At 46.4% G+C, this 17,800-nt stretch overlaps 1 protein-coding gene across 4 annotated transcripts in view; it reads left to right on the forward strand.

Annotated features, from left to right (window-relative positions):
- The window catches only part of LOC101321628 (kinesin-like protein KIF16B), a 278,548-nt gene extending 262,850 nt beyond the window's left edge, over window positions 1–15,698 (forward strand). For 2 of the 4 annotated variants that reach the window (XM_019927579.3, XM_073792641.1), the window contains one exon: window positions 14,508–15,698. In XM_019927579.3, coding sequence (XP_019783138.2) covers window positions 14,508–14,666 — 159 coding nt within the window. In that variant the 3' untranslated portion in view covers window positions 14,667–15,698. Of the gene's footprint in view, window positions 1–12,296; window positions 12,538–14,507 lie in introns of all 4 variants that reach the window. The other 2 variants (XR_002174849.3, XR_012326207.1) reach the window with 2 other exon arrangements.
- Window positions 15,699–17,800: the final 2,102 nt, after the last annotated feature.

Raw genomic sequence — 17,800 nt, forward strand, 5'->3', positions numbered from 1 at the left:
TCCATTGAGGTCAGCCTGACTCCTCTTCATACATTTTCTTTGCTGCAGCAGCCCGAAAGGCACGATCAGAATTCTTCCTGCGCTTTTGTTTGAGAACTGCTGTCTCTGTCCTGTCTCCACCAAGTTTTCTGCTCACTGTTTATATCAACATTGGGGAATTATCTTTTCTCTTCTATGAAGCCCCTCCCAGTTGGCGTTAGGCTTTCCTGAAGATGCTTCAGTTCCCTTCACTCCATTCGTTCAGCTTTGTCTTCTAGGTAAGTCGTGCTTTTCTTAGATGAAAGGTGCTCATCGTGGCCTGTGCCAGCCAACCTCCACACCCTCCTTTGTTGCCTTCGTAAACTGCATCTTTATTTCTAAATTCCGCCAGCTATTTTTTTCCCTTGAAAAAAATTTTCCCTTTTCTCTTCTATACACTCCACATACATTTCATAGTGGTAATGAAGCAGCGTTGTTGCAGCCCTTAGAGACAATATTTGGGGGGAAAAATGGAGAAGAACATCAGTTTGTTCCAATTCCATATGACTTTTTATCTTTATTGTTTGCCCTTGTAAAACTCCCATCCATTTTTAGATAGCTTTATTTTTATTCCCAGCAGTTCACTGCAATATGTTTACATTTACATATATAATAGTCATTCCAGGCAAGCAGGAAAAAAACAAAACTTTCTCTAGTCTGTTTTCTAATTGAGATCACCTGTCTCATTTATAAGTAAAATGAAGAAACCGTTATTGAAATCAAGAAGAAAAAAAATTGCTAATCAAAGATGAAAATGTCAGTAAATGAAGCCATCGCCTTTTTCTCAATGGATTTTTTTAACCAGCTGGCAGCGGAAGCTGGTGGGTCATAAGGCTCGTACTTGAGGCTCTGCAGTGAGTGCTGTGGGCAGCGAGGGGCCCTGTCTGCTCTCACCATCTCCATAGTCTGGGGTATTTATTCTTCTCGGTACATGTTGTTGCGATTCCCCTTTCCTTTCCCATTTATAGTGCATCTTCCAGTTCACAAAAATTGCATTTATTTGAAGTTTCTCATTTGCAAGAATCTGGCTATAATAATTCAGGTAATAGTGCAGTCCCTATGAACTGACCTTCCTTACTTGGAAAGGCAGTTTTCTTGTGGCAGAGTCTGCAGATGTCACGTTAGCCCACCGATTCTTCGATTAAATGGCCCCATCGCTTTCTGCAGGATCCCCTCGCTGGTGAGATTTCTTTTTGATCTGTAAGATCTTTCCACCCACATTTTGTCAGTACTTTTTAACTTTTACTGCCCAGCCCTGCAGTTGAAAACAGTCATGGATGTTACAGGTTTGGACGACTGAAAGACTGATGCTTACAAACTCTTGGGGTTCATTTGGCGTTTCACACAGCCAGACACGAGTGTCCAGAACACATGTCATCATCCTCCTGGTTGGCAGCATCCCTCACTTCTCTTCTGCAGCAGCTTCTCAGATTTTAAGAGCTGTCCAGGACAGTTTTAATCGTTTCCAAAGTTTGGCTTTGAATTATAAGTTGATGTGTTGGATGTCGTTCTCTATAGTAAATAAGTAAATATCCCTTGTTTGAGAGGAAGAAGATACCGTAAACCCATGACATTTTGCTACAAGCTAAGGTCCTAAGGAAAGAAAACTCATGCCTTTGTCAAGATCTAATTACCTAATGGCCATCTTGGTGTCAGTCATCTAATGGAGACTGTCTTTCAGGAAGTACACGGATTCAATGTCTATATTTTTTAACTTAGATGCTTAATTCTGTAGATAATATCTGTTTGGTAAAGGAATTTGTTTTCATTTCCCTATATAAAATACAGATCTATCCTTTTTGAAAGTCAGAGGTGTTCCATTTAGAGAAGTTTTGATCTGGCTTTTCTCCCATCCTCCACCTTCCCTGACCTAGTGTAGCCTCAGCCATTGTCCCCTGTGAAGGGAATCATTGGTGCAGATAATCCAAACCCCCAGCTAATCCTCTCTGTGGGGCAGGGTCACAGGCCCACCACTCGGGGCCACGGTCCTCTTCACACCCGGGGCGCGACCGCAGCTCTCCCCGGGGCGTAGGGCCGGGTGGACCCTGAGGAGTAACTCCCGAGGCAGGAGGATAACCTGCCAGGCAGATAGTCCCACAGGGATCATCAGGAACCCCTGGTCCAGAGAACAAAAAAGGGGCAGTGGGTCTTCCCCCCGCAGAGTCTCCGGAGCTTACCCTCTTACCCTGAATTCAGGGTCTCAGTGTTACTCAGTGATGGCCCAGTTCAAGGCCAGCCAAGGAGCACTTGCCTTCGATACACAGATGACCTTGGGTCAGACTTGAAAGGGAAGGATCGTTCTGCTCACCCACAGGCGTGGCCGGTGGAAAGGGACGAGATCGTCATTCCGGGTTCCCGAAGCATCGCACTGCATCCAGCTCCTGGGTTCCACTAGAAGGGAGACTTTGGGATGCCAGTAATTCGTGTGCAACTGCTTCTTGATTCTCAAGTGTTTGGGGACCTGGTTCTTTAAGTGCATTGGAGCCAGGAGGTGCCACACACAGCAAGACTCTCATTTGAACATCTCTCAGTCATGTTGGTCACTGGGAGCTGTCCTTTTCTCTCCAAATGTCAGGAACCTCTTTGAAGGTTTATATAGTGCTGGGAGGAATCATGAACTTAGAAACAAAGAAAAGAATAGGGTTTTTGGTTTGTTTCTGTTTTTGTTTTCCCCCCAGATGGCAGTTTACAGAATTTCAGTATCCAAAGTATATCTTAAAATGATCTTTCATGTGACTGAATTGATGCAATCTCATAATAAAACTTAAAGGCTAAGGAGTTGCTTCTTGTGGATGAGCAGGGAAAGTGATTTTTTTTTTTGACATAGAATCTACTCCTGGTGAAGGTCTTTTATACTTGGAATCTACAACAAGGGAAATGTATGGATTTTTATCTATGATTTGTAGCTTTCGGTTTCACATATTTTCAGAGTATCTTCAATCTCTGAATCCTGATTTATGAATGGTGAGTCATGCTTTGTGTTTTTTTAAAGAAGACTAGTGGATTTGAAACTACACTAGAACTAAAAGTTACCATTTATTTAATAACATTTTCAATGGAAATGGGAATAATTCTCTTAGAAATAGTTTCCTCTTATGTTCCTATATTTAAAGGATTAATTTTTGAAATTGGTGCTAAGGAACTTGTGTTGCAGATTTGCTTTGTGCTTTCAGTAAAAAGCAGTGAATAATATAATCAGAAGTTTAGCCTTCGTCAAAGCTTAAGCTGAATTCTCTCTATAACCCGTAGACAAGAGGTTTCCAAGGGGCTATTTGAACACCTTTATTATTTTTAAAAAAGTAAATTCTTACACATAAATAAATAAACATCATTGCTATTTCCAACCATTTATGGGATAAATAAGGTCATTTTTTATGTTAAATTATAAAATTGAAATGTAAAATCCCCAGCAAAGCATTTACTTAAAAAAAGATCTTTCAGAGGATAGTTAACTTACCTGCTACAGTTAGATTTTTTATTTTTAATATGATTCTCCATTTTGAAAAACATGTTAAATCTTCCTTCCTTTAAAGAAACCCTTGAAATAAAGGGTCTGCCAGTATCTGCTATGAGGTGACTTTGGAAAAAACATTCCAGATTCTTGCTGTCCTCTACTTTCCTTTGAAGGGGAAAACATTAAAGTCAAATACCTCATGCTTTAAGCCCATGTGTTTCTAAACATCCAAAAGAGGAGAAAATTAACATATTTGCCCATGAACTCCCAGAGGACAAAGCTGTGTAGATAATAGTGTCAATGACTTAATAAATACTCACTGTGAATTGGGCCCTGCTCGAAGCACTTGACAGACAGCAGCTCATTTAACATTCTGATCCTTAAAAGGTAGTCCGGGGGCTTCCCTGGTGGCGCAGTGGTTGAGAGTCCGCCTGCTGATGCAGGGGACACAGGTTCGTGCCCCGGTCTGGGAAGATCCCGCATGCCGCGGAGAGGCTGGGCCCATGAGCCATGGCCGCTGAGCCTGCGCGTCCGGAGCCTGTTGCTCCGCAGCAGGAGAGGCCACAACAGTGAGGGGCCCTCGTACCGAAAAAAAAAAAAAAAAAAAAGGATAGTCCGATGAGGAAGCAGAGGTGCAGAGGCATTCGGGGACTTTCTGTCCCTGTGCTGTAAGGTCCCCGCGCCCAGCGTGGTGGCTGCAGAATGACTGAGTGCCCAAGGAGCTGGCTTGCAGAGCAGAGTTGGACTGCAGCAGCCATGTGGTCTCAACAGCCGAGGCGTGTCTCCAGGGCTCTCTTCCAGCCTCCCCTCCGTGCTGAGGGTGTTGAGTTGCTCTGCATCTGTGTTTAGCCGGTTACCAATCTCTTACAAAGATCCAGTAAGCAAAAGTCCAAGAACCAGAGTGAGCCCTGGGGACTGGGTTCCTCCCAGCATTCTCCCATATTTTGCTTTAACCGAACAAAGTCGACAGCGGGGTCTGAGCCAGTCCGGAAGCTCTTCGCCTCCTACCCCCTCACAGCTGACAAGTGGTGTCGCTTCCAGCTCACAGGTACCCCATACACTGAACTCCTCTCTCCTCCTTTGTGAGACGAAAAGATGGGGCTGCTCGTGACTTGTGCTCTGGAGCAAAGCTTAACCAGCTTCTTAGTCCACGCAGACCTTGGCCTTTCTGATGTGGCCTGTTTTTTTTGTGGGGTTTCACCCTGACCTTGCTGGTTGGCCAGGCTGGGGTCATCAGGATCGTTGAAGCCGCTTAATACCCCAAGCAAGAACGTCAACCTGTAAAGATTGAATCTTACATGGACTTGAAATGCACACCCTTATAAAAATTTTAAAGCTTGCTGGATTTTATTAGAATATGTGAACCAGACTGAGTATATTAAATTTATGAGTCCAATTGATGCAGTACCATAATAATTCAATATAATATGCTTATGTCATTAAACTCATAAAGAAGAGTCTCTGAATAGCTGTAATGAATAGTTCAGATTCTGTAATCACAGACTAGCGTTTTCACCCTGATGAATTTCAAGTGGGAGCACTCAGAATTCTATACAATATCAGGAAATAAATGCCATATTTCAAATGATTACTTATTCCAAGTATTTACTGTAAAACCTAGGACAGAAAAGAAATGCCCGCACAGACAGAATTATTATTAGAAATACAGAAAAGGTCGGAAGAGGTTGGCATGAGGCATAAATCGGAAACCAAAGAAACTTTATTCTGCTTTGACTAATATCATTTATTCCCTCATCTCTTACCTTGTTCCCAAATACGTGTATCTCGGTAATCTATCACCGAGTAATAAACTACCCCAAAACTTAGTGCCTTAAAGAAACTACCACTTTATTGCTTATGATGCTGTGGTTCTGGAACGTGGGCAGGGTGGTGGAACCAGCCGCTGGGTGGTTCATCTTTTCCAAGGGTCTCTGTCAGGTCTGGCCACTTGTGTGACTGCAATCAGATTACAGCTCCACTAAGGACTGGGCTCAGCTGGGGTACTGGAACCTGCAAGGTGACCTCTTTACTCTCGGCATTACCTCCAGTGCATTCTCTTGGTTAAAACAAGTCACAGGCTCCACCCAGAAGGCCTGGCAGGACTCCATGGATCAGAGAGAAGAGAGGCTACCGGAGCACAGTGCTGGACCCCCGGTCTGAGACCTGGTTGAGAGCTGATCCGGGGGCAGAGCCTTCCAGAAGTGTGTCCCCCACGCTGAACAGGGCACAGTCCAGTGCTGCTGGACCACTGGCCGTGCCCCAAGCTCTGCTGCCCCACCATGAGGCTTTGTACACGCTCTGCCCTCTGCCGGGAACAGGCTTCCCTCAGCATCTTCCCCTGCTTGATTCTTTTGCGCCCCTCAGGCCTTGGCATAAATGTCACCAATTCCCAGGACGAGGCTGGCTGCCTTTCCTAGTGCTCCAAAAGCATCTCCTTCCTGTTTTCCTGGAGCCACATTTTAATTCCTGCTTTTCCTGCCCACCTCCCTGAAAGGCCTTCACGTTACTCAGGACGGAAATGAGGCTCGTCCGTTACTGAATCCACAGCAGTGCTGACAGGAGGGAAGCTCTCAGTAAATATTTGTTGGATTCATGAATGGGGTCTGAAGAGAGGCGTCAACAGAGAATAATCCGTGATTCAGCCCTTAAAGGACAAGCAGGGTTTAGACGATGGAAGCACAGCACCAGTAAGAATGACTCTGAACCACGAGGATGTGGTACGGGCAGCCCAGGCACCCTGGAAGGGCAGGCTCCGGGCCTGTCATATTCAGCACTGGACATCCAGTACCCACATGCTGCTTCGTGGGGAGCAGGTGTGCAGTAACCGTGCAGAGGATGAGTGATCTGCCTGAATCAAACTGTCCCAATTTTATCAGAGTGTGAGGACATTTGGGGGCGTGTTGGGAAAGGAACCCAGCATCTCCACCAGCTGATCCAGTGGAGACAAATTTTAGGATTCCTAAATATTCAGAGAGAAGTGTTCAGACTAGAACGTATGGGAGCTTAGAACTGGGAAGACTCAACGGGGTGAATAGTATCGACCTGCCTGGGTCAATTCATAACACTTGGCCCATGGTGACCAGACCTCTCTGGGGTCTAGAAATATCCCAGTGTGCCTCCCTCCAGGCCGGATCCATCTTCAGAGCCCACCAGTCGATGATGAAGCCTCCAAGTACTGCAAGGTAAATGAAACCTCTAAGTCTTATTGGAATGACAGTTGTCTTTAAGCTGCCACCATGGCTAATGACTTCTGGAAATGAGGAATGCCATTGAACTGTCTTCCCTGTTAATATGTCACAGTGGAAAGGTGGCTCAAGCCCTATTACATTTTTAAAGAACATTTCAATTTTAATAATTTCAATGGCTTTAAATTAAATTATGGATTGATGTTAAAATTCTGTAAAATGAAGAGAGCTCCACAACAATGAGATGTCCGGAAAATCATTAGGATGGCATGGCTGGGGTGAAATATTGCTGGTGTTACAATAGGTTACAGTTACAGCCGTGAGCCCTATTAAAACGGAAACTTTCTAATAACGTAAAATGGTCATGACTTTATCCCCCTGCTAATTAAAATAGAAGGAAGCCAAAAGATAAAAAGGTAAGGTCTTTCAAATGCTTCTGAGGCCTATTCTCATTCCCATCTCTTACACACACACACACGCGCGCACACACACACACACACACACACACACGCACGGGTGCACGTGGTGGTTGATTGAAATTGAAGGTAGATTCTGAGAGCCTGCATGATAGGGGTGTGAACAGCCCCAGAGACAGGGACTGCGTTTACATTTACATTCACACCTTACGTTGCAGGCTTAAAGGATTTTCCTCAAGAATTTCGAGGACTTTCTCCCAATTTGAAGAGCCAGTCGTTTTGTCAGCCTCTTTCTTACAGTCGTCGAACTTGGCTAAGTCCCTTGAGATCTCAGTCTTCTCATCTGTAAACAGAGGATCCACACACCTGTCTTCCTTTTCCCCAGTGTGTCTCAGGGGTCATAGGAGCTCCTGAGCCAGGAAAAGCACTTTGTATCAGTACCAAGTACCAGCAGACCCACAGCCAGGTTCAAGGCCTGTCATAATCTCCTTTGAGCCCTACTTTTCCCCAGGCTCAGCCCTCCACACGCTGGCCTTTCTCCCTGTTCACATCCTTCGCTGAGCGTGGGTACCACACACCTTCCCTCCTTTCCCTGATCTCAAAAGTTCCTTTCCTTCCAGATCCCAGACTTGAAAGGGAATGGCCGCAAGATGGGAGCGGCCACACTGTTTAACGCCCTGCTGAGCTCCCAGGTTTTTGCCTGGACGGGCTGCAGAGCACGTGGTCATCCCTATGAGCAGACTAGCATTTTATCCAGAAGTTCCCAAGTTGAAAGGAAAAACCCAGCAGAGGCTACCGGAAGGCCAGCTTTTACGCGGGTTATTCCAGAAACTCAAGTACTTTTCCTTTCTTTCATATAGGAGGTCACGCATGAATCATGTTAATATTATGACCTTCGTCAGGCATGTCTGAAGTGAAGTAGCACGTAGCAACACATTATATTTTTCACTTTTGCCCCTTAATGCAGTGTGTCGATGGAAGTGCCAGGCTAAAGCTCTAAAATAATTGACTAAATTCCTGCTGAATTGCCCTGTGTTGCTGTAGGGAGTGTGCTTTGCCTTTCAGAACTCATTAACACAGCCAACAGACCATATTAGTCTGTGTTTTGGTTCAAAGATTAATAATGTTTGGTGGTTGTGTTTTGAAATGGTGTTGGAATTTTAAAAATTGGCCCGTGTGTGTATGTGGGTTTGGGGCAGGAGGCTTCCAGCTGACTGCTTGGGTGGGAATGGACCTCTGGGATGCACTGACCCATCTGAAAACCTCTTAGGATTGACCTCTTCCTAAGAGAAGTGCCCTGGGCAGACGCCTTGATCCCACAACAGACTGGCCCCCCAGGAGTTGGATGTGGTGTAGATGGAAGGCTTCCTCTGATTCCTGATGGGTACCTGCCAACACCCCAGGGGACTGTCAGTTAACTTTATGGCAAACAGTAGAAAATGACTTTGTAAGCCCACCTCCTTACAAAGACCACAGACAGAATGGGCAGATCAGAAGCTCTTCTGCATCTGCCCTGAATTTCTTAGGTAAACTCTAGTTGCTCTATAGCACCAGTTCTGCAGTCTGGAAGAGGCTTGCCCCAGAGGACCCTTTGGTCCCAGCAGGCCCCGAGTGGTATCTTGATTAGCAGTTTGGGTATGAGTACCCATCCCAGACTGTGAGTGGGAAAAAAATCACCAGTCCTCTTCCGTAAGTCAGGCAGATAACCAATCCTGAAGAAGGGGAGGGTATTTTTCAGAAGGGAATCTGAATGCTGTTTGGGAAGGGAAACGGAGGAAGGGCAGTCGAAAAATGGCCAGTGCGCAGCAAAGCACTGTAAGGAAGATATGGTAGCATGAGCAGAGCTGCGTAGGACTCCGTGTCGAAGAGTAGACGCCTCACAGGAGAGAGGTCTCTGCCCCAGGCTTGTGTGGAACATTCACTCTAGACAACCCCGTGTCCCTGTCCTCATGAGAGTGCCGTCAGGCCGGGAAAGGCAGCATCTGGCCCAAGCAGCTGAGATGCCCAGCGCTATCGGCCTGGCCCAGTGAGCGCAGTGCCAGGAGACGGGGGTCAACCAGAGAAGAAGGGGCTGGTGGATGCTGTGGACGGCAGTCTGGTGACTGAGACCAGCCTCTGGAGTTGGGAGATGTGGGTGTGAGTCCTGACTCTCCCACTTCCATGCTCTGTGACCTCTGGGACATCACTTAAGCCTCCCAGACCTCAGTTTTTGCATCGAGAAGATGGAGATGATAATAGTCTCTACCTCATAGAGTTGTTGTGGTAATTAAATGAGGTAGACCATTAAAAGCTCTCAGCGTGCCTAGAACATTGCAAGCCTTTGATGAATGGCCTCTCCGTGAGAGGAGCGAGGAAGGAGCTGGTCAGCTTGGTGTGTGCATGTGGGGGACAGTCCCAAGGAGATACTCGGAGGGGTGTTACAGGTAAGAGTTAAAGGAAATAAACAACTACCTTGGAAAGAAGGCGTCAAGGAAATAAACAACTACCTTGGAAAGAAGGCGTCAGGAGCCTGGTGGGGGGTGTCTCTGGCAATCATTGCACCCCTCATCCTTCCGCTGGTCTCTCTTGGCCTCCCCTTTGAAAGCTCATGGTCCCCTGCAGGATTTAATTTTTGTTCTGAGGGCATTTTACAAAGCACGTGCCAGTTTCACGTTGTGTGGAACAGACCCACGGGGGCCCATCTCTCCCATGACTTCTGCCTCCCCCCACCGCGCTCACTGCCCCTGTGTAGATTGCCTTTAAAAAAACAATAAAACATGCCCACAGCCTGTAGAAGAAGGAGTTTATGAAGTCAAGGTATTCAGCGTCAGTACTGAAGTATGCCTTAAAGATTAGCCACCTACACTTGATTTTCTGAAAGCATTGATAAGAAAAGACCTTATATTTTATTTTATTTTTTTTTGCGGTACGCGGGCCTCTCACTGTTGTGGCCTCTCCCGTTGCGGAGCACAGGCTCTGGACGCGCAGGCTCAGTGGCCATGGCTCACGGGCCCAGCCGCTCCGCGACATGTGGGATCTTCCCGGACCAGGGCACGAACCCGTGTCCCCTGCATCGGCAGGCGGATGCTCAACCACTGTGCCACCAGGGAAGCCCAAAGACCTTATATTTTATACTGCTGGTCCAAGAGGCTAAAAGTAAAAAGCCTAGATAGGTGTCTAATATATCTGTTATTCTTAAACCTTTTTTGCCAACTTGGAAAACAACTCACGGGCCTCCGTCTCCAGCATAGTTGTGCTGTTTTCCTTCTCTCCCTTCATCTTCTCTCCCCCCGCCCCTCCCCCCCCCATCCCCGGATCCCATCCCCGGATCCCATCCCATCCTCTCTTGCCCTCTAACAGCCGGCCCCTTGCATGTCTTTGTGCTCCATTTCCTGGTCCCTCCCTTTCCCTCAATTGCTCACTCTGAGACATCTCCAGACCCCCTCTTGCTCTGCCACTTCCCAGTTTGCAATCTTCCTGAAAGAAGATTGGGTTTCCTCTGACTTTCGTCCTCCAAGTATCTGAGGCAGGGCTGGAATGTTGCCGAACCTTCTCAGCGGCCCTGACCCAGGGTATTTCTCAGAGCAGAGACTCAGGTGTGACCCCCCACCACCACCAGGGTGGGCAAGGGTTGCCTGCCTTGTGTGGTCCCTAATGGCTACAGAGATTTCAATTTGCCTGCTTTTCTTTCTGATTTTAATGGAGAAGATGCTGAGTGGAAGAAACAAATTGGATATTGGATTTCACAGATCCTTCTCCTGCTTTGCCCTTCTGACCCTGATAAGCCACTGAAATTCCGGATGTCCTTGAGTTTTTGTAATACTCCCCTATAAAGTGAACTGCCCTGGGGAGGCAGCTCGGCTTCTGGACTTGTTTTCACACACCAGGGAGGGCGGGGGTATCTATGGATCAACAGTAGAGGGAGAGCTTTGACAGGAAGCACTTTAATTTTCTCCCTTCAGCCGCAGGTGCTGTGGAAAACATTGGGGGCACAGGCAGCAAAAATTACTAATACAAATGTGTGTATTTAAGTATGTATTTTACATATATTTATAATGTATATTGACTGCGTGCAATAGCAGCCTTCTAGTACAATGGCTGGTCTTGGACCGAGGCCTGAAGCCCTAAGGGGAAACTTCTTTATTGGAGGAATAGCAATAAACTAGACTCACCGGACACCATTATATGGAAGTAGATTTCATTACTGAAGAAGTGCAGACAAAAGAATCGAACTCATCACCCCTGCACACCCCTCTGTTCCAGTCAGTGGGTGGGCATGGGTACCTGGAATATTACGCTGCAGTTGAAACGAACAGACCACAGCTCACCCAGCCAGGTGCACGAATCTCTCAAACATCACGTTAAGCAGTGGAAACCAGATACAGAAGAGTGCACCCTGTGGGATCCCATCAATATGAAGTTCAAAACCTGGCAGAACTAATCGATGGTGCCAGAAGCCAAGATGGCAGTTACCCTGAAGGGAAAGGGTGTGCAGAGGGCTGCCTGGGCTCCAAAAATGTTGTGATATTTTTATTCCAATGCTAAGCACGCCAGCGTGTTCACTTTTTGAAAAGTCATTAGGCTGTACATTCATGATGGTTGCTGTTTTCTCTTTGTACACTTCAATTTTTAAAAAATTAACTCATCAAAATCAGTCGTCAAGGTTGCTTGTAAGCACTTTTCCCCAGCTCGGCAGTGTGCCCGGGATGACGGGGAATTACAGAGAAGAGTGAGATGCTGTCTGTGACCTCAGGAACCTTCTGGAAATTTAGTTCCGTCTGGTGTCCCCGGCTCCACCCCTAGCCCTTTGGGTTTGTCATTCACCAGAAAGAATTTGCTCAGCCCACCTGTGTCCTGTGGCTCTGGACACAGACGACTCACCCCATACATTTTAGAGCATCCCGAGGTCACCGCAAAGATCACTTCCTAATCGCAGCATGTCTTTGACCAAGGGAGCAGTCTAGGTAAAGGGAGCTAAGGCTGCCCTGTTCTGCTGAGTGGAGATTTGTCTTGCAAGGAAAAAGCTCTTCCGTAATGCTTAAAATCAGTTGGCTCAGATCCTTCTATCTGGTGGTTTCATCGAGGTGTACTGATGCGTTCATTTTGAGAAAAGCCATCACCTGCAGCTACTTCCCTGCTCTCTCTTTATGGTGCTGCCCGGGCAGGGAAGGGGGTCTCCAATACGTTCTTTTTGCCTTTTTTTTCTAGTTTTTATTTTCACTTCTCTTTTCATTATCCCTTCAGGCTTTACTGGCCCTTCAAAGGGCCCCTGCTTCATGAACTAATGACGACAGATGTTGATACAACATCGGTTGCCGGATTTAAACACCTTCCATCCGGTTAGAATTCGTCTGGAAGGCAAGCTTGTCTTGCGCTTTAGTCTGCACTTGAGCGCGGCCGTGGGGACACGGGCTGCACGGGAGCTGCTGAGATGACGATTGTGCTCCCGCTTCTCACCACGGAGGGGTGTAGCTCACACGCAGCGGTGAGCTCGCTCCCTGTCCTTGTGCCAGATCACCTCTCTCTCCATCTTGCACAGTTAGCTGCACACATGCATTTCATCGTGAGCGTTGGCTGGTCGGGTTTGGTCGATATTTCCTACTAACTGTGTTTGCTGGACCCTCGGGTCCTTCCAGGTCAATGTTCTCAGCTTTCCTCCCTCACAGAAAAGTCAAGGCAGGTTCCCTTTTGCTTCTCTGATGCAAATAAGTACTGGAGCGAGGTCTTCATCTTCTAGCAATTGGTTTTGGCACCTTCTTACCTCTACCTGATCTCTCTTTCAAGAGCCCTTCTTGAGCAATTACCATGAGACCAGGAAGTTAGGAATATTGAACAAAGGAAAAAGAGTCTGAGTTAAAAACCCTTGTTTTCAAGTCTTCTCTCTTGGTTACTAGCCTTGCTCCCCGGATAATGGGTGTTACAGTAATAAAATAATAATAAAAATAATAAAATAATAATAAAAAAATAATAAAAAGAGCTAATTCTAGGCAGAGTATGACGATAACTTATGAAGAATATGAAGGTATTTTATCTTATGAAGATAAGGTAAAATTAGGTGACTTTGGAAACTTCTGGGTGTGGTACAAATGTTTGTCACCTTGCTTTGGTGAAGTTTCACAGGCATCTACGTGTGTCAGCACTCCTCAGTTGATGAGTACCTTTGAAGGATATGCAGTTATTGGGCATCAGTTATCCATCCATAAAGCATAAAAAATTAGAAGTTTGAAGATTTTTAGAATCTGTAAATTGCTATACAAATGTTAATCATTAGTAATCCTTGTTACTGTTTTTAAGAAAGTAGCTAACATTTTCCTTAAGCAGAATGTCTTCTTTCACAGGTAAATTTGGGGTTGGCAGTTCGTTCAGGTAGCTGAATTCGACTTCCCCCAGACCAAGGTTTCTCATCTGTGGCACTAGTGACATTTGGAACCAAATAATTCTCTGCACAGAGGCTGTACTGGGCATTGTAGGATGTTAGCTGCATCCCCACCCTCCACCCGCTAGGTACACCGCCCCCCTTGTGGCAATCAGAAACGTCTGTGGGGCAGATCACCCTGGCTTGGGCACCACTGTTCTAGGCCATGTTTCATAGACAAGTGTTTTTGTTACTCAGAGTCCCTAATTACTATGTTTAATTTGTGACAGAGACAGTAATAAAGATTCAGGCCTAAAACTGCTCCCATCCGTATTTTCTGTTATAGAAAACGTTTGCCTGACCTGAAATATGTGAACTATTTCTGTGTCCTCTTTTCCTTTAACACATCTTGCTGGCACCCATGTCTGATTTCAGCCCCAGCATCTTGGGTCCTGGTCTCAGACGTGCTTTGCATGTTTGATGCCAGAAGAGGCGGCCGATGCTGTGACAGACGTGTGCAGGGGGGAGGGGCGAACACGGGGTTCAGAGCAATTAATCTTAGCAACAGCTTCCTTTTACTGGTGATCATAGGATTTGTAAAGGGGTCTGCAAATATCAGTGCTTGCTACGGACCCTCTCGTCCCCAGTATTGCTTTTCCTTTGGTTTACGAGAAGGATCCAAAGCAGAGAAAGCCTGTGCCCTTTAAAAATGCTCGTTTAGCATCATGCAGACCACTAGCCTTTTTGTTCTCCTCCTAGTTGCCTTTTAATGAGTGATTTGGGGGGGGGATGACTTTATTAACTAGCAACACTGTTGCTGGAACGCAGACCCCAAGCCCAGCCGCCACTGCCCAGCATCCCTCTGGGCGTTGTGTGCAGACAGGTCCAAGCTGTGTCCTAGGAGCCAGGAAGCGTCACCTGCACGCCGGGCACCATGGCTGCTCCCCAGGTGGGTCTGATGGGGCAAAGGCGGCGGCGGAGGGTCCCTGCGCTGTTTCTAATGACAGTGGCAGCTCCTCCACGCTCCACGGGACGTTCCTCCCCCCTACCCCCGCCCCACAGTGTCTTGACCGTGTTTTTGCCTCTTGTCTCTTCCCCAGAGGTACCTCAGGGACTTTTTCAGCGTGATGCTCCAGTCAGCGACGTCCCCGCTGCACATCGACAAGGTGGGGCTGACACTGTCCAAACACACCGTCTGCGAGTTCTCGCCGTTCTTCAAGAAGGGCGTCTTCGACTACAGCAGCCACGGGACGGGGTAGGGCCGGTGATGGGGCCACGCCACGCAGTGCCTTCTCGTCCGAGCGGCCCCCCAGCCGGGGGCCTGGACCCCTCACCGCTTCCTCCTAGTGCCTGAGCGGAGCGTGGGGCTGGGGGGCCGGGCTGGCTGACGGTGACCTTGACGGCGGCTGTCCCTGCCCCTCGCGGGTGCATGTGGCCTTCTCCCTGTTGTGTGCAGAATCCGTCCCCATGGCTCCATCACCCTGGGCCCCCGGGGCCAAGCCAGCCTGGGGCTTCCCGAGGTGGGTGGCTGACCACACCTCCCTAATGACTTTCATCTGGTTTCCTCTTTCACCAAAATACACTCTTATTTTTTTATATTCCTTCCATGTGGCTGGCTCCCAAGAAAAGCATTTTAAGTTATTTCATTGTATTTTGCTTTTTCCCCATTTGAGTCTGAACTTTTTACATAATCCCTAAGCACTGATGTTTACACAGAATTTCATATTCTGCAAAAGGGATTTTCGGTCCAGTCATGACTGGAGTCTTCCATGCTTGACGCATTGGATGTAGGTGACATCAACTTCTATAAATCCATTCAAATAGGATATTTGTTAAATCTTGAATATTCAAGAAGTTTTCCCCAAATGGCGGCCGTGCACTCTGAAGCTTTCTCCGCTAAGCACAAAACGAGCGCCTCGCTGAATGCATATTTTTAAACATTTTGTTCACATTTTTGTTACTGAATCTACTGGATCTTCAGCTGAAAGACTAGAATTTACTGTAGTTTATTAACGATCCCTTAAATCACTCAGGACTTAATGTAGCATCACACATCTATGTACAGTAAAACTGCTTTGTTTTACTAAAGAGAAAAATGTGAGAAGAAAAAATATATATGTGGTATATATTGAAATGTATATAATTCTGCCTATAGATTTATATATGTACACACTCCTGTATGATAGTTATATCAAAATATGTAATCATTCACTCCAGATTTATTAAAGGTATTTGTTTTTTCAAGACTTAAATTGAGCTGCTATCAATATTAAATGAAGTAATGGAATCTACCCTGTAGCTCAGTTTGAGTTTGTGACATGATCGTTCTTACTGGTCTGTTTAAAAATTTATCTAACGTTCTTGGAAACATACATAATGTATAATTTAGCATTCCTGTAGTAGAAGATGCCCTTATAGCTATGAATGAAGTCATAAATGAATGGGTAAGAAGACATGCTTGCATTCAACCTTCGAGAATATGCCTTCACAACCGAGCTCTCCAGTCTGAAAGGTATATTTAAAGATGCAATTATCCCGATAAGGGGGAAAATCATTATTGTGCTAATTAGATATCATAGTTTAGCGTGAAAAAAAATGAGGGTTTTTTTGGTTTTTTTTTTTAAATTGCTGCAGGAAGACTTGCTTTTGAGTGCAGTTGTGATTACAGGGAGAGGTTAGGGGTAATTACTACTAGAGAATTTAAACCTAGAGATTAAAGGATAAAAGCTGGGAGATAATTAACCATAGGTCATTTATCTAAAAGGAGTCAAAGCTCTGAAGATTGTCCCTTGTTTGCTGAGTAAACGAAATGGTTTTCTTCAACTGAGCAGATAATCTGTCTCCTGCCCTTTTGGACCCGTATCCGAGGCCAGGCTCCTGGCAGGTGTTTTCACTAGAATCACACAGGGCACAAGAACAACTTGGCAAGAATAAATATCTGTGTGTTTGTAGGAAGCGCAGGAATCGGAAGATTCTTTGATTCCAATCCTCATCTGAGGTACTTAGTATTGAGTTGGGGGTTCAAGTACTGGCCGGCTCTGGGTAAATCCGGCCGTAACACACGGGCATCATTTCACCTCTCTGAACCTCAGTCCCCATCTGAGAATGACACTGTTGCACAAGGGGACCTCTCGGTTCCGATCCAGCCCAGAGTGACAGGCAGAGGGACTGTCACCAGTGTGTGGATGCGAACTGAAAACTTCTGATCGGACTCAAACAGCACCTTAATCTGAGTAAAACTTGAGGGAGTGTTGGCAAGCCAATGAAAAATCTCCTCTAAACAAGGAATGGGATCCCTTTCTGGGATGAAGAGTAGATGACAGAGGCAGGATGACAAAACTGAAGCTGCATTAATTTGGACGAATTCAAAGGAGTAAAAGAAAATTAGCAAGTACGTATCTTATAACTTTCAAGTGCATCAGATAACAAAGGAATGCCAAGCTGACCACTAAAGGCTGTTCAGAGTGAGGTACCACCAATTTATACATGCTTTTGTAGTCAGCTGGAGAAATCTAAGGAGCGTCAACAGAATTCTTTATTCAGGAAGCTTTAGCATGTCCTCCTGGGTCTTGCTTACACACTGAAATATGTGCACCAAACTTGTGTGGCTCACAAGTAGCAGTGTGCCCTTCAGCCTGGCTCCCACCCAGACCTTGCTGTTTCTGAACCAGAAAGATTCAAATTCAGCCCGATAATTAACCAAGGCATGTGAGTAGGGGGTAACCAAGTCACGCTGGCTCCTTAATGATGGACATCTAGAAGATTCCTGGCCCACAATGTAGAGATGCTCTGAAGATTCATGAACAGGGTATCCAGGCCCCAGGGTGCTTCTTTTTATATTTGTTTGCAGAAAGAGCTAGTTCTGCTCAATCTGGCCCCCAGCTACCCACTCAGAGCTCTGGGCAGACTCTTTCACGAGTCTGAGCAGAAGCTTTCACGGCCTAGAGCATCCGTGAACTCAAAGTGTAGCTGCTGCGGGCATGCAGTCCCCAGCCTCAGAGCTGAGCCACATTGGTGTTGTGGGTTCAACTTTTACAGATGGGATTTCCCCCCCCACCCCGGACACATCCCCCAGCACGTAGTCCCACGCCTGCCCCACTGTTTCCTCCAGCTTGTTCTTGGAGACGGAGAGCAGTGTGGCATCGTAATGTGGCTGGTTTTTACTCATTCTGCACCCACCACAGGCAAGCCGCATCCCCTCAGAGAAAACGCAGGTAACGATTCAAGCCTGATGCAAGAGAGAATATTCAGTGACCTCTTGCTTCCAAAGGGTTGTGTTGGAAAGAGGTTTTTACATTCACTGTCTTTTACAAATGCTTAGAATGGTGCCTGGAGGTTTCATGAGTCCGGAGTTGAACGGTTCTGCCCCAGGAGACCCTGTCCTCCCATATCC

Source organism: Tursiops truncatus, chromosome 15, assembly GCF_011762595.2.
Source record: "Tursiops truncatus isolate mTurTru1 chromosome 15, mTurTru1.mat.Y, whole genome shotgun sequence".
Taxonomy (NCBI): Eukaryota; Metazoa; Chordata; class Mammalia; order Artiodactyla; family Delphinidae; genus Tursiops; species Tursiops truncatus.